Source organism: Oxyura jamaicensis, chromosome 26 (genome assembly GCF_011077185.1).
Source record: "Oxyura jamaicensis isolate SHBP4307 breed ruddy duck chromosome 26, BPBGC_Ojam_1.0, whole genome shotgun sequence".
NCBI lineage: Eukaryota > Metazoa > Chordata > Aves > Anseriformes > Anatidae > Oxyura > Oxyura jamaicensis.
The window spans coordinates 2156614-2179961 of record NC_048918.1 but is presented as its reverse complement, the minus strand read 5'-3'; the positions used below and the strand labels follow the sequence as shown (position 1 = coordinate 2179961).

The 23348-nt window shown below is 48.9% G+C and overlaps 1 protein-coding gene across 1 annotated transcript; it reads right to left on the bottom strand.

The window, feature by feature from the left end:
* Positions 1-1587: 1587 nt before the first annotated feature.
* KLHL12 (kelch like family member 12) lies at positions 1588-23123 on the bottom strand. The gene is made up of 11 exons (XM_035347137.1): positions 22847-23123; positions 17515-17668; positions 16520-16737; positions 14352-14501; positions 12447-12561; positions 9992-10098; positions 8834-9029; positions 7500-7658; positions 6760-6858; positions 3494-3680; positions 1588-3187 (listed from the first exon to the last, which is right to left on the bottom strand). Exons 1-11 carry the CDS (start codon positions 23069-23071, stop codon positions 3061-3063), a joined length of 1737 nt encoding a protein of 578 aa, XP_035203028.1. The 5' UTR covers positions 23072-23123; the 3' UTR covers positions 1588-3060.
* Positions 23124-23348: the final 225 nt, after the last annotated feature.

Here is a 23348-nt window from a genome sequence, read left to right as displayed (position 1 = left end):
GTGTGTGAGGCCCTGTGGGTTTGTGCTGATCTTGGGACCAGCTGGGGGCCTGCTGTTAGCACTGCTGGAAAAAGGGAAGTGGCTCAGTTGACTGGAGCCACTGCTTTGTTGGGGGTACAACACAGAAGAGCCCCTGTTCTGGCTTTTTCCTGACTGTATTATAAACATTACACCATTCTCTTGCTGCCTCCTGAATGGCTGCGCCTGAGAACTTTTCAGGAGGAGCCAGAAATGGGAACAGATGTTCAAGGTATTAAATAGGACACAGGATTTCATCAGAAATCCAGCTGATGAAAGGCTCCAGCTTGGGCAATCTCAGAGCCTTGGCTGCTGCATTACTGACTGCAGCTCCACTCTCTGCCAGGAGCTGGAAAGTGAGCGTGGCTGTTTGACACAAACCCATCGTCCTGTGGATCCTGGGGGTATTTGTGAGGCTGAGCATGGGCATCGGAGCTCCTGAGCCATCTCTGGGCTTGCAGGGCTGAGAGGAGGACAGAGGCAATAAAGGTGGTGTGAAGCTCACCAACACCCGCTGTGAGCAGCCCCAAGGCACCCACTACTCAAAAGCAAGTCGTGCAAACCACCTGCAGAAAGATCTGCAGTTGGAGCAGACAGCTTTGCTGTCACTGGTCTGCAAGGATCAAACCCAGCTCCTTTCCAAGCAGATTTTGATCTGTTCCATTTCTCCTTCAGTGATAGCCCGTGAGTCTTCTCACCTCCAGCTATGCCCAGATGCAGACCATTTTGCACATTTATATTGTTCATGATCTACTTGGAAACAGCAATTCCTCTTCAAACCCTCCAGTATGTTCTGTTCGAGAAAGGCAGTGATGGGGCCTACTGGCCACTGTCTGTAAGGCCACGTCCTGCCGTGACTGCGGTCGGAGGCTGGCAGTTCAGTCTGCTGAGCTTCAGCAGAACCACCCACCGAGCATCTTTGCTAGCACTGGTCTCTTCTGGAGCTGAATCCCCCCAAGGAGGCATCTGCAGGAAAGCAAGACTGTCTGGGGAAGGAAAACAGTTTAGCCCGGGGCAGGTCAGCCAGGAGGAGCTATTTAAAAATCTCAAGTAACAGGTGAGGTGTTAGCTTGGAGACCAGGAGAACATTCAGAGCCATCAAAGGCTGCTGGGGCAGGACACAGCAGTTTTTCTTAAAATCAACAGAAGGTTTGTAGAGAGAAACCAGGAGAGCAGTTTGCAGCTACGCCATTGACAGCTGAATCAATACTGTGCTCCATTCACCCCACTCATCCATGGTGGACAAAGGAGCTGTTATTTTTCATAACTGCGGACTCTGTTACAACAGTATTATCACAGGGTGTTTTCCTCATCTCTGCTGCCACTCTTCGCAAGAACCTCTTGCAACAAATTAATTCTCAGTTAGCAAGTCCGCCCAGGCCCCATGGGCTTTTGCACTGTGGATCCCAAGGAGATGGAGCCCTTGTGCTTTAATGCCATTCAGAGACCTAAGCAGCAGGGCAGAGGCACGGCTGAAGGTGGCTGCCTGGTCTTACCAGAGTTTTGTACAAATCTTCAACGTGGGGATCAGGCAAACATCTTGAGGGTAGAGAACAGAAGCTAAGCTCCCATTGGCTCAGGAAATATTTTATTCTTTATGTTTTCATTAAAAAATAAACATAGGAAACAAAACCACAGAACACTGGTGTAATAGAAACAAACGCAGAAGGTCAGAGCGTTGGCTGAAAGTGCATAATTAAGTCATGCTACCACATCCCTGATCCCACCCTGTCCCCTAAGCAAGGAGTCAGCAGTAAGCTCAACGAGCAGCACTACACAGAGCCCAGGCACTGCGGGGGCCAAGCTGACGGCAGAGGAGAGCCCGCGCTGCCAGAAACACAGCAAGGCAGGAGACATGCTGGGGAGTGCTCCAGGGAGCCAGCGGTGAAACGCTCACCTGGGGCTCGTGGGGCAGGCAAAGGACAGCTGGTGTAAGAGGATGTGGAGTTAAGAGGCGGGGGAGAGCTGAGAACACAGGGGCAAAACGGAATCCTGGATGTCACTCCAAACCGTGCCTGGAAGCAGAAAAATCCTGGATAAAAGGAAAATCAACACAATGAATTCGACTACAAGGCTGACGTGGGAGCACTGGACAGACACCTGTCCAGGGAAGAACCCCAGTCGCTCACCAGCAAGGCCGACATAGACAGTAGCAATTGCGTCCCTACACCCAGGGCCTCAGCCTCTGCAAGGTGACCTCCCTGCAGGGGTAGGAGCAAAAGCACTGCCTTTCACAGCAAGGCTCCTGCTGCCAGAAAACGCAGCTTTTTGCAGCTGGATCTGTCAAGCTTCTCAAGGGAAATGTGATGTGGTGAACCTCGGTGAGCCCCTTGATTGGAGCACAAATGCTGCAGATCTGCCTCTACGCTAGGCAATGAGCTTCTCCCCCCTGCCCTTTGCCCCCAGCAGCCTCAGGCTTTTGGGTCTCAGTAGTAGACAGCTTTAATCTGCGACTCCTTGTGTGCAGACCTGGGAAGAACCTGCGGATGCAGCCCAGTGCAGGACCCCCTTACACATGCTCACTCAATTTGGCTCTGCACAGATACGTGCTTGAGGAGCAAATTAAAAACATTCAGTATGTACAGGATGATTTGAAGCTGGAACATAAGAGCAGCTGGATTCCGCCTGCACGCATCCATGTGGCTGAGAGCAACCAGAGGACCCGCACAGTCCTACAGTGGCCGAAGAGACCCCCAGGTGTATGTAGATGTCCTTGGATGCATTCACCACGCCGACTGATGCCAATGCTGGGGGCACCCCGGCTCTGCTGAAGGAATTAGCCACAGGAACAGCAGAGAATGCAGCTTCTCCTGACCCACTTCACCGCCTTTCTCCAGCTTCACACAGAGCCCCCGATTTCAAATGACTGCTGAGATAACACGTTTATGCACATGCTCTAGTCAAAGCAGCACAGAAAGCTGCTGTTCTGGTGCCTACTTCCACAGCATCCACACCTCTCAAAAACAGTCACTGCAAATCACTTGGGACTCTTCTTCCAGCAGAGGCTTTTTAGGATGTTCTTCTTTGTAAGCTCCCTCCACATCACTTCTCCCGAAGGACGCAGACTCCAGCATCACACCGCTGCATCCCCAGGGAGGTCACCACTTCCCAGTTGTCGATGATGGGATCGTAGCACTCAATGCTGCTCAGCAGGGAGTTGCCATCGTACCTGCAAGGACAGAACGTTACAGGTGAGGGATGGTGCTGCAGGAAGAGGCTGAGGTGTTCCCAGTCCTTTCTGGGAGGCCGGACAGTTACATACGGCAGGGACAGCCTGAAATAAAACCACTACATTAGGCTCTCTTTTGCTGTCTGCTGCCACTCTCCTGCCTGTCTTGGCCCTGAACCATCACACTGCCTACGTGGGCTGGGAGAGGCCACCTGAAATGTGGCAGCAGGTCGCGTCACCTCAAGTCACTCGCACCTCTTCCGGCGAGCAGAGCATCTTCGCCTCCAGCCCGGGGCTGTCTCTTACCCAGCGATTGCATACAGCCTTCCCCGCAGCACGGTGGCCCCGACATAGCAGCGGGGAGTTGTCATGCTTGTTACAGTTGTCCAGGAATCAGTGCGAATATTATAGGCTTCCACGGAAGAGAGATGTGCTGTCCCATCGAACCCACCAACTACATAAATATGGTCATTCAGCAGAGCCACTCCAGCCCCTGGGGAGAGAGAGGAGGATGGAACAGTTACAGCCACGAGTGACACTGTCGGCACTGTGCCCAGGGCTTGCTGTCAACAAGGCTGAACTAGGACAGTTCTTCCTCTTCAGAGGATAACTTCTTATTATATCTATCAATAAATATACATGTATTTAGTTATAAATAAAAATAAAAGAGAATAAATATCTAACGTGTCACCGAAGAGCTGCCATCGCCCAGTATTTTTTGTTGTCTCCAAAATGAAACACGGAAACCTCTAACTACCAAATGCTGCTGAATCTCCAGCATCACGGGGACTGAGCAACCAGGGCAGCAGGAGCAAGGTGAGACGTTCACCCTGGCTGAAGGACACCCCGAGCCCTGCGCAGGCTGCCGCAAGCCACGTGCTCCTGGTAGGCAGCTGGCTGGAACTCTGCTGGGGGGTCACCACAAAGCTGGTTTTTTCTGCTGTTTCTGGCTCCCCGGTGTCACCCAGCCCCTGGCTGTAGCAAGGACAATGCCACTGCTCCACGTGATGCTGGAGGAGGGATTTCTTTCACGTTGCTTCTCTGGGAGGAAGGGAAAGGAAAACTGGTGTCTGCTGCACAGTCACAGAGGCTCGAGAGGCTAAAGCATGTCAGAGCTGCTGTTCTCACCTGCCCCAGTAAAAGCCATCAGTGATACAGCTGACCTGACCTGGGACTTGTGACAACAGCAGAAATAAACCCCTGCCAGCCTCAGCTCGCAGACTGCAGCCCCTCTCAGCCAGAAGCACCACAGAACACAAGGTAAGTCAGATAACCGTGCGCTCCATGGCTTTGTGTGCTCTTGCCAGCAGCTGCTGCTGTTCTGAGCTGCATCTCCAGAGCTGAACAAACCCTGTCAGGATGCTACCAGCAACATGTAGCTATTGCACTGACAAGAATCCCTGAGGAAACAAGCCAGCTACCCTACAGCTCCTGGGAACCGGTCTGTTTCTTCTACAAACAAGGTGTAAGAGACTTTCTGTTCCGCTACATGCAACCTCCCTCTCACCATCTGTCCTTGCTCAGAGCACCAGTACAGCTGGGAAGGGGCAGACTGCCCCCCACGGGCTCTCTGAGAGCTTCGCTGGGGGAAACTTCAGCTGAGAAGGGACCAAACCAAGGCTTAGTCAGGGAAGTCAGGTCTAGTAATGCGACACAGCCCAGGTTTCTGAGGGGTGGCCCATCTCCAGAATAGGTCCTAAGAGATGAGGAGAAACAAGGGGAGACAATTCTCTGTAAATAAAGGCCAGGCTGCTTTTAGTCCTGGTCTTCCTTGGAACTCAAAGACCTGCACTCAGGCAGATCTAGGAAAGTGTCAAAGCCCTGAAGCAAAGGAGGTCCTACAGGGTCCAAGGTCACCAGGATGGATGGACTGGAACTGGCACCAGGGTGGAAGTTGTAAGTGCAACTGGTATCTAAGCTGCTAGTGGGGGCGTTAGTACCACAGAGTGACAGAAAAAAAGACCTGTGCCCAACAGCGTTTTGGGGCACATCCCTGCTTCAGATCTCTGTGCTCCCGGTCACAGAACTGAGGAAGGAATGTGGCTGGTATGAAGAGCCTCACAGTGCTCCTGCTTGCTTGTGGCACTGACGTAGTCTGCTCTGTGGGCTATCAAAAGCCTCCAAGTCTTGTGGGAAACTGGCATGGACCTAGGAAAGACTTCTTATAAATAAATGGCTCTCCCTTTGAACTCTTTGCTTTTGGCCTTGCCAGAAGACATCTGCTGTGGTGCACACAACAGAGCGCTTGGAAAAAGGCATCCCATTCTTACGCTTTCTGGAGATCCGTGAATAGGTCTTGCATGTTTCCTCTGATGTAGGAAAAGCCATAGATTTATCACACAGTGGTCTGTGGGATCTTCCTGGGTGTGGAAAGCAACCAGCTTCTAAATCAAATCCACTCTTGGCATATGGGAAATACTTTCCAACCCAAACTTAACAGGAATGGCTCTGTCACAGGAGTAAATATTTAAAGCCTGGGGTTTTGGTGAATGCACTGCAGGCACAAGAAAGCCCGATTGTTTTTAGAACAGAGAACAGCTTTAATTGAGTAACCAACTTGTCTCTAAACAAGAATACTACAGCAGAGAACAAAGAGAAACAAGGCTGCCTAGGCTAATTGTAAAGGACATTTATTGGAATTATTAGAGAAAAAGCAACTTCAAAAGGATTTGGAAAGACTGCCTGTAAGCAGAACTACTCCATCAAGAGCCACAAAGCTGTGGAGCACCGAGCTTCCCGCGCTGCCACGTGCAGCTCAGCAAGGCCACGGCTGCTCTCGAGCCCTGCCATGAGATGTGGGGCAGGCCTGAGGCGCAGTGCAGTGGCCTGGGGCCAGCACTGGAGCACACAGGGAGGAGAGCTGCACTTCTCCTTTGAGAAATGAGTAACAGCTGAGACAGTAAATCACTCCAAAAGGAGGCTTTAAACTTTGTTTTTCTCCTAGATACAGCTGCCAAACTTAAAGCTCAGAGAGGAACTCCAAGCAGGATGGAGAAACTGCAAATTGGTGGGGATAACTGAAGGGTGGCTGCACGATGTTTCAAGTCATCATTAGCTGAGCAGTTTAACACTGCCCGGGCAGCTCTGGCCTCTGCCCTCCCGCTGCCCCAGGAGCTGAGGCCCAGCACTTCACAAAGTGCAGGGCAGGTGAACGAGGGCTTGCTGAGCACCCCTGCCTGTACAGTGCCCTGTGTGGTTGATGAGCACTGACTTAGCAAACTGTCCCATTATCACACAGAATTGTTACATCGCTTCTGCCTTGCCAGCTCCTCTCCAAGCCATGCACCGTTCCTAGTTAGGGCAGTCACACAAAGACTTTCTCTCCCTGCAACCTATAAAACCGCAGGCGCATTCCTTTATTCACATCTTAGCATGGGATGCAGACATCAGGCCTGTGAAAACTAATCCTTCTCCTGGGGAGCTAAGCCAGCACATCCTAACAATCCCTGCTCAAAGCCAATCCACCCACTGACACCAGCCAACATCCTGAAGAGCAGCAGAACAAGTCAGCAATGACGGCTTGCTCAGTGCAGCACAACACGTTTTAACCTCAAGGCTCTGTGGGCTCTTACCTGAGCGCTTAGTGGCCATTGGCGTGACATTTGTCCAGTGTCCAGTGTGGGGATCGTACCTCTCTACAGAATTCAGAATGTTCAGCCCGTCATAGCCACCTGAAACGAAAGAGAGGAGCAAACCTTGGGTCTGAGTCCTGGAAAACGTTTAGTGCAGGCAGAACACAGAGGATCTCCGCAGCCTGCAGTGCCAGACCTGAGCCAGCTTGGAGCAAGCTCTGCCCTGCCCTGCCCGGGGCGGTGCTGGTGGAGTACTGCCCCTCCAAACCACTACAGCCTGGTTAGTGCTGCACTGCAGAGCCACCTCCAAGCCCGATGCCAACATTCCTGCTGTCCCACTGGAGCAGATGTACAGCTTCCAGACCTGGCGCTGGCTCGGGGTCTGCGTGCTGCTGCCTGCAGCCTCCAGCTGACACTAGGAGGCTGCACAGAGCATACGCTGGGATGCCCTGAAGATGAAAGCGTAAAAGGCCGAAAGAGCAGTTTCACAAGGCAACACCAAAAAAAAGTGTTGTGCTGCTTCAGCAAAGGAGCACTGTGCTGGTCATCTGCCTTGGGGGACAGCACGGGGAAGAGGAATTTGGGAGAGAGAAGTGAAACCCAAGACTCCCCACGAACAACAGGGCTGCAACTGATGAGGGCAGGAAACAGTGCTGGGCCTGCTGGCAGAAAAGATCTGCACTGCCATTTTTGAAAAAAGCACGTTTTTGCTGAATGCCTGGAGGTCCTCAGGTACCTACCGAGGCAATAGATAACTCCGTTAGCTACGACAAGCCCCGCTCCTTCCCGTGCCGTCTGCATGTCTCCCAGCATACTCCACTGATCGATGTTGGGGTCATATCGTTCCATGCTGGTGTGACGTCGGCTGCCGTCGAACCCGCCGGAAACGTAGATCATGTCTGCAATGTTAGAGAGAGGTTGGACTCACCGCATCAAGGATCAAACGCGCGCATGGAGCAAGAAGGCCCTCACAGATGGAGCAAACCTACAACACGGACTGCAAAACGCCGGAACAACTATGGAGCTTGGCACATCCAGAGCCAAGAGAAACGCAGCCTCCTCAGCCTGGCTCGCTGCATTAGCCTGCTCACAGACCCAACAAACCAAACAGACACAAAACCCATCTGGCCCTTAAATCTGCTTCTTGGTGATGGATAAAAGAGAACATACATGCCCCAGCAATTTTTTTTTTCATCCTGCAGAACATACAGAAAAACCGCCATGCCCAAACCCTGCCACCATCACCACCACCTCAGCACCGCCCCGGAGTACACGATTACGGGGTAGCAAAAGGAGAGGATCCAAAGGACATCAAGACCAGCTCCTTATGCTGGAGAACCTAAGGCACGTGATGCTTCACAAATCTGTCAAGTGTCATCTTCAAAACAGCCACATTTTTACAGAAGTTTCATCAGAATAGATACAGTAATAATTGGAAATGTGTTGAACCAATGTTATTAAGAAGAGAACCACTGCTTTAATGGCTATAAGACTTCCTCTCATTTCCACACAAATTCTTTATGGCCTGTTTCTAACCACTCGCTCTTACTCAATTCTTATATAGCACATTTTCTTCTTGTGCCAAGTAATACCGAGAGAATACACGTATGTTATACCTATAGAGAAATAATATATGAGTATGCCCTGTGTAAACAAGCTGAAGCGTTCTGGTTTGCTCCATAAGGTAGTTTCCTTTTTCCAGGTATGTCCTAAGAATCCCTCTCTGCACGTGCTCCACTTTCAGCCTCTCTCCAGTGCTGGACACTTATTGCTGTCCTCTGCATCCTGTGCTCAGCACTACACGACACCGTCACCACCCCGAGAGCTTCCCACTCCACAACCCTTCCTTGAGCTGCCACCCCTCAATGCACAGACACACGCCTGAAGAACGGAGACAGAACTCCTCTCAGGATACGTGCGCAAGAAGTTTTCCATTTCTCCATCCAAATGAGATGCCAGACTTCCAGACTCTCAGAGTCACCGGCTCCGCGTGTGCCAGCTCAGGGCATTTCAGGACGAGCAGAGGACAGGAATGACAGAGAACTGCCCTGCCAGTGCAGCGACCTGGACGTACCTCCCAGGGTCGTGGCTCCTGCTAGGCCTCGCCGCACGTTCATCGGAGCTACAGAGTACCAGATACCATCCTCATCTGATGTGTAATCCAAGCACTCCACAGAGCTGAGGCGCGAGCGGCCGTCATACCCCCCAATCACATAGATCCGATCGTGCAGGGACACTGTGGCAACGTAGCGCCTCTTACGGGTAATGCTCTAAAAGGGCAAAGACAATAAAGGGTCAAGGAGAGGAAATAACCCCGACATATGTAGAACTGCGGTTCTTCCATCCTGTTTCACTGCTCTTTTGGAAAATGGCCAAAGAGACAAATGGCGCTATGGATTTCAAGGGCACAGCCCTGGCTAAAATGCATAAATTGCATCTGACTTCGTCCGCTTCTGCTCTTGCTGCCCAGGTCTCTTTGTGCTAAAATATTTTGCATTAAAATGTCAACTTATCCTCTGTCTCTACTGGGTCTTTGATGCATCTTGGAGGTTTGTGTTCCTCCCACTGGCTCCCTGCAGAGACTGTCAAGGGGAGAATGTGGAGACTGATCTGATGGAAATATCCAAAGCTTTTGGCCTCCAAAAAAGAACAGAATTTTGGAGAAGGTAGTCTAAGTTCTTCTGTGATTACGGATACTAAAGTAGAGGCAAGTTCTCCGCCATTTCACACTGATGAAGCCAATTTTAAATTCTGGTAGAAACAGTCCCCAGTGCAGAAGCTCTCTCTTCCTAAATATATCCTGCTTTGCTCAGAAACAATGCAAGCAGAGATCATGCAGCCTGCCTGGAAGCAGGACTGATTATACTACTCCTATTGACATTTCAATTATCATCACTAAACTTCAGAGCTTAACACCCCCCTAAGATCAAAAATGCCTCTCCTAAGTTCTCACTCCCACAACAAAGATGTGGGTCTCTGAAGGCTCATCTCATTAGAAATAAGACAGCAGGCTCTCATAAAAAGCTTGCTTAGTAAATCTTCAAATATGAAGCAGTTTTAGCATTCACTGTGTAATCCTCAGCAACCCGAATGAATTTCTGTCATAAATTCTAAGCAGAACGCAGAGGAACCCAAAGAGGAGTTTTATTTAGGGGGTGGTACATGGTCATATGGTGAGTGCTTGATGACAGCAATCTGTAGAGCCCAGTGATAGACAAAACTGCTCGCTTACGGGCAAGAAACTCCACTCCTGAGTCTTCGGGTCGTATTTCTCCACAACATCGATGGGTGACTGCTGGCTGCCAAAGCCGCCGATCACAAGCAGAACTTCATTAGCTCCTAGAGCAAAGAGGGAGAGCAACGTCAGGTCAGTCCCTTCACAGCCAAAGGGTCACCTCAAGGCAATCTGAGTAAGCGCTGAGCCCTCCTTGGTGCAAGAAGCAGCCTCTAAATCACCCTTTTTTTTAATCACTGTTCTGAAGCAGGCACCTAATGCAGGTAACAGTCACCTGGGTCCCCTCTTGTGTCACTGGGTAGGGAGAGAGAAACCCTTCCAGGGTGCGTGGCCATAAAACTAACCTGGGTGCCAGAAGCTGTCCACTTGTGGGCAGTTCCTCCCCATGTTAGATGGGCCCTGAGAACACAAGTTGGCTTGTTTATGTCTTCTTTTGTATTCTCTCCCATGTTTATTTTGTAAACTTCTTACCCCCAAGAAAGCTGAAGGAGGATGGCCGCTTGCCTCCACCCTCCTCACAAAGAATGGCATTCTCTCCTCATTTACAAGTGACATCCAAACCAGAAAGCATTTTTTTGATCACCATTTCTCCAAGAAGTAAAAGATAGGCTCACTGAAGCCTGAAAAAACAATGCAGTATTTTCCCAAGAATTCCCTCTTACGTCTTAATATATTTTATTTCAAAGTTGCCTTCCCTTTACTTTCTGTTCTCTCAAAGGGTCCCTGATTTTTTCTTATTTTCTCCTTGGCAGAAAAATAAGACTTGTGACCTGGAGAGTTCTAATTTCTAATTTAATTCTGATTCCCCTTATAACCATTGCCATGAAGGTAGGGTTTCTATCATAGTTTCAGAAATAGATGATCATCCCTGCATCTGTTGGGCCACTTCTGTAACGGGATTTTATTAGAGTTCAGAGCTATCCAGGTTTTGGTTGCAGAAAGGCTGAACACTGAGCAACAAAGACCTTGTCCATCCCAAAGCGAAACAATTGCCACATCAGATGAAGGAGAATAACATAAAATGTAACTTTCTGGGAAGGATTCAGAAAAAAAGCTCCAAAGACAAACGGGAACTTAGAAAGTTTCCGGTACATTATGACAGTTAATAGCACGATCAGTTCGGTTTGTCCTACAGAAAGTTAATAGGCAACCATTTATAAATGACAGATGAGAGCACTCCTGACAGCAGATGGTATTGGATTGGTTTAAAAAAAAAAAGTTGGACTGAATCTGAAGGAGATGAACCTTTAAAACCAGGTGCAAACTTTTTGCCAATAGAAGTAATGGAACAATTCGGTGCCATTTCCTTTCTCAGCTCAAGCGTTCCAACCAAGAACAAAATGCAACGCCCCTTTCTAAAGCAGAAGGCAGAGCTGAACTGAATGTCATTGGAATTGATGGAGGATGTTCCCGGAAAAAAAGAAGACGTGCTGCGGCCTGGACTATGCTGGAGGTCAAACCACATCATAACAATAATGCCTCCAGGCCAAAAACCTAATCAATCTCTCTCTGACAAACCTAATTTGCCCTCCTCCTTTAGTATTTAAACTGTTTTCCGTCCCCTAAACCAGTGTTAATACCAAGAATTGGCCACAAAGCTTTTTTTCAGGGTCCTTCTCCACAAGCAGCAGCACCGGAGAGCACCCAGGGAGGGCTGCGTGAGGGAAGAGGTGTCAGCGCTGGCACCAAGGGCAGTGCTCTGCGAGAGCAGCCGGGGTCAAGGCAGTCCAGAGAGAGTAAGTCTGGAGACATGAGAAGGGGAGTCAGGTGAGGAAGGGCCACTGTTAGGAAGAAGCCAGAAAATACTTTTCTCCTGGGGGTAATTCCTCCTGTTTGTGTTACTCCCAAGTGCTTCCAGCCTTAAGCCAAGCACTTTTCCCAACGACTCAGCGACTGTGCTTGGTAGGAGGCACTGAAATAGCAGGTGAAAACAACTTTTTTTTTTTTGTCCTAAGAGGTAAAGTTGAACATGAGGTTAAGAAAAATGTACCTCTGAAAGGAATGAGGCACCTCTCTGTCTTCCTCCTTGTGCCTTCCCCTCTCAGATTTCCTGGTGAAAATTAACCTTCACTCTAATGTAGTTGTTTCTTTTTATCTCTGGCACTGATAACTGCCTTTTTAGATAAGAAGAAACTCCTCCCACACTTCTTGGACAGCTGCATGCTGAGACAAAGGCATCTGGAAGCACTAACAATTCAGGAACCTGTTTTTGTGGTTACAGCAGAGGCCTTGGATTAAAGGTAACCAACCAATCCCTGCACTGCCACTAAGTAACCGTGCCATGAAAACATACTCCTGTCCCCTGCTCCCCTTTCTTTACCAGTGGGGACTTCTATCAAGAAGTTACTGCTGCAAAGCTCTTCCGCACAATTACAAGGCACTATACAGCACCTGTAGCACAATACCTGCCAATTCCCCAGACCTCCTCGGTGACCTTCCCCTTGCTGCTCACCTAGACGTGCTCTTGTCCTGGGTCCCTGCATCTGACTCCGGAGCTCAGGCCGAAGATGAAATTTCTTAGCTTCATCGACGAGGTCTCTGCACTGCAGACTGCATCGTATAAAAGGCTGAGGAGAAACATGAGTCACTGGCACACGTGAGGTATTTTAAGATCCCTGCTGAGAACTGTCCTGAAGCCAGCTCTGGTCAATTCAGACAGCATTAAAATGTCCTGTGTGCAGGCTGCTGCTAGTAGTGTCATGGTGCAAATGCTGCATGCAAGGAAAGGCAAAGACAACGCAAAACTAGACTGCAGCTGGAAAGATAAGGCTCGTTTCTCATGCAATTCTGGCACTGCAGGTTCCATGACAAAAATACTTACATTGGAAAACTAAGGGAAATCCACTTCTGCTACATGTAAGCCAGCAGAAATACATTTGTGAGGGGGGACTGGCAGGGACTGAAATCAGTTTGGCTGGATCTGCCCCACATCATCAACTCAACATGCACCTGCCATTGAAGACGAAACAAGGAGCAAAGCACAAACTAAGCGGTTTTGCTGGGTCTGTTAGCTCGATCCCTATACACATGGGACACTGAGCTACAAAGAGACTACAGAAGCAGATAAGGTTTCCTTCAAAAGAAGCTGGGGGCGCTGCACCCCAAAGACAGTCATATCCTCCGTGAGTAACACGTGTGTCGTTCCCCTCCCCTTCAGTGTCCAGTTCCCTTTGGGTGTTTCGTGCTGCAGTAAGCTAAAATTTATTTGTACAATTTCTTTGTGCTTGTACAAAGCGGCCAGGGTGTTCAGGGCAGATGATGCCACACAGAACCAACCCCTCTCCCCTCCACACTGTACCAAGATGATGATGTCCCACCATCATCACGTCTCTCCTCCAGTCTAGAGATGCCATCCTGGGCAGTAAGAAAGCTGGGGCCCTACACACACAATATGTTAGCCTGCTTTTGGAACAGACTTAATTGTTCTGGTACCAGTCCCTCTTGTGTTGGCTTCAATTTCAGTTTAAGGTGGACCATAACGATCTGACTAAGCACATTTTTTAGCCCTGGCACAACTTAACTGCATACTTGCTGACCCTATTTAAGAACACCTGTAGAAGGCTGCCATTGTCCCATCAGAAATGAATGCTGCTAGATCAGCCACTTTCATATGCAACCATGTCTTCACTCTGCATTCAGCACCTGGGTGATGGGTGACAAAGGCTAGCAGCCCCTGATCAGCTCACATCACCATCAGACAAGGACACTGGTTTGAACCTTCTCTGCACCTTCCTGTCAACCCTTGCACTGGGTCAGCATCACTCATTTGGAATTAAACCTCCACTGCAAAAGCTTAATGATCTCCTGTAATCATCCACGTTTTGGTTTGCTTCTGCGAAGCTCCAGCCACACAAAGGATTACATCTGGCTCTCAGCTGTGTGTTGACCCTGGATCTACCGTGCTGCTGCTCTTCCTCAATCAAGGGCATCTGCACCTGAAACAACCCCTGATGAGGCCCTCTCCAGCCATTTCCCCCCTAGCATCCCACGCCAGCAGCCTGTCTCCACCTACAGGAGACCCACTAGGGCTTATAAATGGAAGACAGAAAGCTCATTATAGAAGGTAACAGATGAGAACAGAAAGGTGCTACCTAGCAGGAGACAACTGAGTAATTCTTCTGGATGGGACTCCCTCCCAGCTCAAAGCAGGATGTTGGCACAGCAAACTACTTCAGAGTAAAACAGTGGGCACTGCAGCTGAACGGGGACACCTCCATAGGGTCAGCATCAAAAAGCACCGGTGGAGAGAGCAGCTTCTAACACAGTTAGGACAGCAGGACTCTAACCAGGGAGCACGCAACCACACACAGACACTGGCTCCCAGCTGTTCTGTGGCCCGGACCCGGGCTGCCGATACCTCGGTGTCGATGACATCGGTGATGTAGCGGGGGGTGAGAAGCGGCATGCGCACGTACTGCAGCAGCTCCGGCAGCGATGCTTCCCGTTCTTTTTTCGAGTGCTTCACCCAGTTTATAACTGCCTCAAAAACAGGCTCTTCAGAGTCCACCTGGAAAGAGGAGACACACCCCGATCAGACCGCAGGACAACTCAGCAACTGCCCGTGGAACAGACAACTTTGAGACTGTTGATGCTGCTCAGAGCCAGCAAGAGAGCAGGACACCTCAAGTTAGAGTCTGTTATGGAAATTCCTGTGAGCAGTATTTAAAAGCACTGATTACAAGCCCTTATTTTCTCTTCCTTTAAACTGCTTTTGGTTTTTCCTTATAGCTGAGATCAGCGACTGACAGTACAAGTACCAGACACGCACTATGGTACGCAGCACAGCCAGGTGGGACCTGGCCCACAAACACTGATTGAGCCCAGAGAAAGGCTGTAACTGCCAGGGATGCCCACTCTGAGCCGGGGTCCCTGTCCTGCAGGCTGCAAAGTACCATCATAAAGGTGGTCATAATCACGTCTCCTTTTTAGAGAAAACTGCCTCACCTTAACCCCTGCAGCCCAGTGCCCACAAACTGCCCTGCTAGCGCCCTAGTCCTAATCCTGGGTGTATCTGAGGTCTTGTACTTCAACCTACATTTAAGAAACTACAGGCGACTGGATTTCAGAGTGAAGGTGTCAGTGCTGTTCTGACTCTTTCTCCTTCCACTTAGGACCCCCACATGCCAGTGCTTACACCACTTCCAGAGCTTGCACTGACTAAGCCAACTAAACTTGGCACTTTTAGACAACCTCAGGTGCTTCAGACAGCTTTACAGCAGCTCCAGCGCACACTGAGCACGACCGTGCAAGATTAATTTGATAATGAAAAGATAAATAATTGTAAAGAGACCTTTTATATATTATTTGGGCTTGATTTTCTTCTTGCAGGTCTTCAGATTGTCCAATTTAAAAGCAAGTGAGACATGAATTTATTATGATCATCATTATGATGAAGATAAAAGGAGACGTGTAACAACAAGACTGAGTCTTCCACCAATATAGGACTAGTACACTTCGAAGTTCATTTTGCAGCTATTTGTTGAAGAATGCTCTGAAGCAGGGAGCCATAGAGGTTAATTATGTAAGGCAATTCTTCCATGTCATTGATTTATATTTGTAACACTGCAATTAGAAATGGCCTCTTTATTTTTGAATTACAGGGAAAGAACAATTAGGGCTCACAAAAGGAAAGCAGGGTACTTCACTGGTTCCAATTTTCCCCACCTCCTCCAAAAATGCAGTAATCAACACATCGTCTTATTCCTTCCTTAACTGCCTGTCCTCTGATACATTTAACAGTTTTCTTGTATTTTAAATCATGCCTGGTTGTTTGATATATGATGGGTAACACTACATAGAACATCACAGTGAAAACCTCCTACTCCAAAAGGAGACCTACTCCTCCAAAAGCCAGGGGATTTTCCAGCTGGTGCTTTCTCAGTACCCTCTGATACAACATTCTTGCTCCTGAACAAGTTACCCCTGTCCAGAGCAGCAGAGATTTGCTCTGCCAAGTAGTAAATCCTCCAGAAACCAACCCTGAGGGAACAGAATCTGTACCAGAAATCACAGGCAATAAAATCTCCATGTAACTCCCTGAAGAATCTGACTACCCTGCACCATCATGCATTCTGTTCCTCGTAAAGCAGAGGACATCCAAATGCCTGGCATGACACATGCATTCCTTGTGCTGCTGAGTAGCACACAAAGGTCTACAAATAGAAGTTAATGTATTGTGGGTATTTCTGAAATGTATGCATTGAGACAACTTGTCTTTGTAACCTCCGAATGCTCCTCCAGGGAAATGAGGAGAAAAGGGAACAAGACCTCTGCAGAGGTGACCAACTGTGATTGTCTTACTTGCAGGAAATGTTTGCCTGGCAACAAATTCTTACACAGACGTTGCATGTTACTCATCAGTTTGAGGTTACACGGCTGAAAAGTTAGAAGAACCTTTTTGGAAACGAAATTCCAAAACTCAGGAGCTGTGTGTGAAATCCACCCTAGAAGCGTGGACTTAACTCCAACTGGTTTCAGTGCTTTACTTTAACGCTTTGCAGGGTAACAGTACTTTTCAGGTTTTACCTGAATTTCATCACACTTGATGAGCTTTTCAACCTCTTCTTGATTTAAGAGGATAAACTCTTCATGCTGAACCACCTCTGGAAAATGTTTCTGGCTGAAGACCTCTGCAGCTTGCATTAGATCAACACAATTGTGTGTCTCAGCAAAATCCCGAATGCCCAAACAATTTGATGGATCCAGCTGGCTTTCTAGAAACTCACAGCAAGCTTGTTTCACACCTACGGAAAATTGGAGGGGTGAATGAGCACTGCATGCTTACTGTCATTCCTCTGCTTTGGAAAGGGCTTCAGAAAAGAAAGTTCTAAACAATAATGAAAAACCAACTCAAAAACAGGCTTGAAATACACACGCATGCAAACATTTCTTCTGAGGAAAACGGTAACACTAAGCAGGAGAGCAATTGTTTGGGCTGTTTCAATCTTTGTCTATTCCATTTGCACATTAAAAAAATCCAATACTAGGAACTGACTCAAATGTGGGTTGACCCAGCTTCATGGACTATAAGCCAAGAAGGTATATGCTAGTGGATATGGCCACCAGATTTTTTTTTAAGGCATTAAGACATTTTCCAATGTCTTTTTGATAGTTGCCTTGGATCACTCCATAGGTGCGTATCAAGCAGGTTGTTATGATCCAGACACATTGTGATGGCAAGGCCAAGTGATATCAAATATTTGCTTACTATTATGTTGAATTCTTCCTGGGTATTCTCATGCAGATATGAAGTAGCCCAAACCATGGAAAAATAATGCTTTATCATCTTGTTTTTCCAGACAAGTCAGTTCCTCTACCAATGAGACCAGCGTGCAAAAGATAATAGAAGAAGTTTGACACAAACTGTATGGTTTCAAGGCAGAAGTGCTCAAGCCTGGAACGAACACACTGCTTATAGATTTCATGCCTCCCACAGTCTGTCTTCCATTTACAGAAGGTCAGACAAAGCAGATCTCTGAGCAGCAACAATTGTGCAGTTTGTGCTGATACTTGGCAGTTACCTTTTAGCTGAAGCAGGCATGCTGCTGGGAGCAATTCTTGGACGTTTTCTACTGTCACGTGAACAGTTTCTGTATACACAAAATCTAGCAGGATTTCCATGGTGGAAGCTGTCAGTCCCTGGATATCTACGTAGGGTTTATCCTTCTCCGAGAGCTGTAAATCAGAAAGGAGACAAAGGATTATTTTCCAGTAATCTGGTCAAAAAGGCAACAGTGCTCAGCAGTTTTTAAAAATGGGATTCCTCAAAGAGGTTTCAACAGAAATTTGTCTTCTCTTGTGCTCACGGAAAGAATAAGGGGAAGGAGGAAATTTCTCTAGAGGATGCACATACAGAGTGAGTAAGGAAAAGCAAAGTTTATTACACGTACGGAGGACAGTCAAACTGCATTTTAAAATGAGCAAATTGGGATTGAGCAGAAATTAGTTATCATACACAAACGGCACGTGTGAACTCCATCCTCCATGAGGAACTCTGAACTTTACTAGAAGGAACAGTTCAGGGGGTTCCTCTCTGGGCTGGATCTGTATGACATGCTGCTGCTTACATGGTGTCCCCACCTTACTTCTCTGCTCTAAAATCAAGGCAAATAAAAATCTTAACTTCAATTCCTGATCCATCCTGTTAGCTTATGGTGAGAGTCTCTATAAAGAATGACTAGCTCGAAAAAATCAGTTAAAGGTTGAAATACTGAAGATAAACTTACATTTAAAGTACGTAAAATGATGGTACTTAAACAATCGTGACTTTGTCTCCTGCTGTTTTATCATCTCTAAGATGCAGCATTTTGGAATAATTACTTTTTCTAAGGAATGCTACTGTTGGGAGCAGTAAATTCCGAGAATCCACCCAATTTGCACCTCTATGGGCACAGAACCGAGATTATATTTTCACAGAGCATCAGCTGTTAGTGGTTTAATGCAGCCATTACGAAGCTGCTGGCACAGCATCTGATGATTCATGAACAATGGGCTGGCAGGTGGAATTACTAATCACATCCCGCACAGAGCTGTGAGCTCTTGTCAGCGTGAATGGACCTCAACAGAAGGATGTCTCCATGCAGCCCACCGCAAAACTCATCCTTTTTTTTCCCTGAGAATTCTGAAGAAGTAGTCAGTATCAGTGCAAGCACAATTCAGATGAAAGCCCTTGATGTTTCTTGCTAAGAAGGACACTGAAGCTGGTTATGGACAGAGTGAGTGGAGACTCAGTGAAGAGAAAGCATGATCAAAGCATCGTCACTTGGCTTAGAACTGGCCACAGCTGGGGAAAAATGCCATGATACACGATCAGAGAAAATAAGAGCAGTCAGACATACTCCTACAGAGGCAGCTGATGACACAGCAACAGAAGAGGAGTCTCTGCTGAGACTGAGCCACTTCTGCAATGCAGGGATCATGGAATAGAACAGAAACACGGGGGGTAATGGTGATACTCAAAGTAATTTGAAGGAGATGCCTTTCAAGTCTGTTGACGCACTGAAAAAACTTCATGGCATCCAGAATCAGACAGGAAGAGGAAATTACCTTGTTTGACCTGCTGTGCAACAGGCGTTGCGTTTAGAAGTCAAAACGAGTTCATGACATGGGTTAGACAAACCATTCCCCCAAACAAGACCGAGATGCTTTGTGCAACAGATAAAGGACACGGGTGTCACAGAGATCAGAGCCGATCGGACAGGATACTCCTGTGATTCCAACAAGCCAACGGAGAGGTAGACTTCAGCTGTCCGTGTCCATACAGGCTGAGTACTTAGAAGAAAGAGGATAAGAAGCTAAAGACCAGAACGGCACCAGACCTACTGGAAAGGGATTGCTCTGAGTGAGGTAGATGCTGTAGACAGCTGTTCTTCAGACTGGCCTGAAGCTGGGAAAGATGCTCCTGTCCCCACAACCAGCGTTCCATAATCAACCACGCACATCCTGTCTGCATACTGTTGACCACAGCACCAACCACGGGGACAGCACTAACATCACAGAGATGATGAGCTCTGGCTCTCCGTTCTGCTACACCACACTACCACCTTGTTATTTGGCTCACGGTTTGTTCGTGTGCTAACATTATTTGGATGGGAGAAAACATTTAAAATGACTTCACACAATGTACGTGAAGCATAACTTGGGATCCTTGAATCATACCTTAAAGAAAGGATCCCAGAGCAGAAACAAGTTATTTTCGGAATAAGAAGAGAACTTCTCTATGTTCTAGGGAAAACAAAAAAGCCCAAACCATCAAATTTCTAGAGCATACTCTCAGAGTAGACAAACTAGTTTTTTATTTCTGAGGTGGAGCCGACGATCAGCTGTTAACACACCCTGCAAGACTTCAACTTGTCCAAACAAAGGCAGAAATCCCAGTGCAAAACTAGGGTGCAAGGAAGCATTTGCTCAAACTGCTCTTCCGTTTTCACTACAAGGAAAAGCCTCGTAGGTAAAACCGGTGGGCGTTTCAGTTTGCCCACGCTACTCAACACAGAGACAGGGAAAGGCGTTGTCAAAGGCCAGGGGTTCAACAGGCGATTGGTGGCTTCCCCTCCTTCTGGAAAACAGAAAGAAATTCGTATTAAGATTGAGAACTTTTCAAAGAAAACGTTAAAGCCAGAAGTGAGAGAAGGAAGAAACTAGAGGCATGCAGACTGGCAAACAGTTTTCTATGAAGATCATCTCTGATGACAACCTCAGTGCTCCGCTGGCCATGCAGACACAGCATCATGTGTGGCACAGGGCATAACCCAGGGACCAGTCCTGAGCAAAGCCCGTCGTAGCCCAACCCTGACCAAAGCCACGCGTCGCAGCTCGCCAAGTAGCCCCCACGCTTGCTGGAGATGAGTGATCAAATGCAAAGGAAGCCCTTGCACAGGCTGTTGGCACGTTTTGCACTCCGGCATTTTGAGTTCCCTGAAGTTACAGCCAAGGCCAAAACACTCCGTACCCACAAGTGTTTGGATGGCAACCAAGTGCTGTCCTATTACACTCACCAACGTACTTGTCATTAACACACATAGGAAGCGGGGCCACTTTGAGGCTTACCGAGCTGTCATTTCCTGGAAAGAACATTCTCCCACAAACACACGCTAACGGCCTGTGTCACTTGGCAGGTTTGTCATTTTGGGGTTTCCATGCGAGAAAGCAAATTTGGATAGGGACTAAGCAAAAGAAGTAAAACCCTTAAAGCAGAAGCAATGAGGGCATGAGAGAGAGCAATCATGCCCGTGGGACACTGGCTGTACTTATCTTTCTAGGAAGAATCGTATCTCTGAGTTAAGGTCACTACAATGTTAGAGTTAAAATGGGAGTATTAAAGAGCAAGGAGAGACAATCTCAGCTCAGATCCAAAGTACACCGATCCTCAGCCTTCATTAGCAGCCACAAGAATGTTCTGCAGCACGCAGAGCAACTGGATCTCCGTAGACTGTGCAGATGAAGTCAAAGGCACTGACAAGAACATATGGGAAAACACAAAGAGCGAGGACAGTGCTACCATGCTGCATTTGCTGAAGCTATCGATAAACGGAGAACTTCGTCCTCCAGGGACTGAATTTGCTTTGTGTACTTTCTTTTATTAAAAAATGTATTTATTTTACACAGATAACGAGGGTAAAGCTGTCAAATTTACAAAGTTCTTGAAGACAATAGATAGATAGAAGTACAGAATATTGAAAAGTTGAAGTCAATAGATAGAAAACATACTGTCATGCGGTTGGTCCACATTGGTTGCTTCCCTCAGGACTAAAAAAACAAAGACTGCTCACCCCACCCAGCACCGAACGACGGAAGGGTCGGCTCCACCAACAGTGGTCACTGCTGGATAAAACAACGAAGGAAATGATTCTCTCCTGCAGGCAGCACTGGGTTAGCAGGAAGGTCTTTAGGACCTTTGGGCTGCTTAGTCATGTTTCTCTCTGCTGATGGAGAAGTTGCTAGGATGAGGAAAGCATCCTCTGTACGAAAAAGCCACAAAGATTGACTCAAACTTGCAAAAGACAAGGCCTGGCACTCCTCTCGGATAGCAGTATGGAGTGCTAGCTTCGACTCAAGTGTTACCTTTCAGTGATTCAGAAAAACAGCAGGTAGGTAACGCGAGTCAATATGAAAAATACGGAGAGCAAAGGTCCCCCAAGTGAGACTTCTTGAGTAAAGTAACAGGGGCCCCAGGTCCCAGCCCCAAAGGTTGCAACCTCTTTGCAGGAGCAGCACCACAACCCAGCAGGTACCAGCTATGAGCCAGGCCATGAGTCAAACACCTCCATTTCAGTTTTGCAGTGGCTGCCCTAGTTCACCACCCGGCCTAAGGCGCAGGGCACGGCCCGCACAGCTCTGCCCTAGGGCTGGTATCCTCGGAAGGCTGATGCCCAGAAGCAGGAAGGCACAAATCAGCCCTAGAAAAATCAGGACAAGTCTCAGAGCCTCCTGGTTTGCCAGCTCCCTGCCGTGTGGGTTGGCCACGCAGCAGACAGCGGCGTGGGGCACAGTACCAGCCACTGCCTCTGCTGCCCCCGTGCCATGACTGAGGGCTCTGGGGCTGCTGTGAGGGCACCCAGGTGCACCAGGAGATCCTGGGCCGCTCCGAGAGGATCCAGTGGGAATCGGGGCCACTGTGAGGGGATCTATGGGACTCTGGGGCCTCTATGCAGGGAAATCCAGAAGGATCCAGAGCCACTGCCTGGAAGAATCTGATGCCAACATCTGGAGGGGTCCAGAGGGACCCTGGTCCACGATGCAAAGGGATCCAGAAGAACCAGGAGCCACCACCCCATTGGATCTGGACCTACCATGCATATGGATCCTGAGGGATCCAAGACGCCCACCCAACTGGATCCAGGCCCACCATGCCAACGGATCTAGAGGGATCTGGGCCCACCACACAAAGAAATTCAGAGGGATGCAAGACCACCATGCAACAGGACCTGGGCCCACCATGCAAAGAGATCTGGAAGAACACAAGACCCCCATTCAACTGGATCCTGGCCCACCATGCACCATGATCTGGAGGGATCCAAGACCCCCACCCAACTGGATCTGGGCCCACCACGCAACAGGATCCAGAGGGACCCAAGACCACCACGCAACAGAATCCAGAGGGATCCAAGCCCACCACCCAACTGGATCCAGGCCCACCACGCAATAGAATCCAGAGGGATCCAGGTCTAGTATGCAAAGGGATCCAGGCCGACCACACAAGGGATCCAGCGGGATCCAAGCCCACCACCCAACTGGATCCAGGCCACCACGCCAAGGGATCGACAGGGATCCAAGACCCCCACCCAAGCGGACCCGGGCCCATCACGCAAGGGATCCGCAGGGATCCGCGCCCACCACGCCACGGCCACCGACCTCGCTGGTGAACATGGCGCAGAAGTAGTCGCTGCAGGCGGCCAGCACGATGCGGTGGGCCGGGAAGTCCTTGTGCTCCACGCGGAGGGTGACGTCGCACAGCGTGCCGCTCTTCCGCAGGGCGTTCATGGCGTTCAGGATGGACTTGGCGTGCGAGTTGGTCATGATGTCCTTGGGGGGGGCCATGGCGCCCGGCACCTGCGGGCACAGCCAGCACGGCCACATGGCCCCGCCGCCCCGCCAGGGGGCGCCCCGCCGCCCGCCCGCCGCCACCGCCCCTCCCTCCTCCCCCGGGCCCTGCCCCTCCCGCCCCGCCGCCGCTGCCGCCGCCGCCCCGGGTCTCGCCGCCCGGCAGCGACGCCCCGCCCATCTTGGGGGGGGGGCTCTGCTCGGTTGCCTGGTAACGGGCTCCTGTTGTCTCCCCCCCCCAAATGTTGTATTTTTTTTTTTGGCAGAAAATGAGTTTTTTCAGGGGAAAATTCTGCTCACAAAAGGGGTCGTG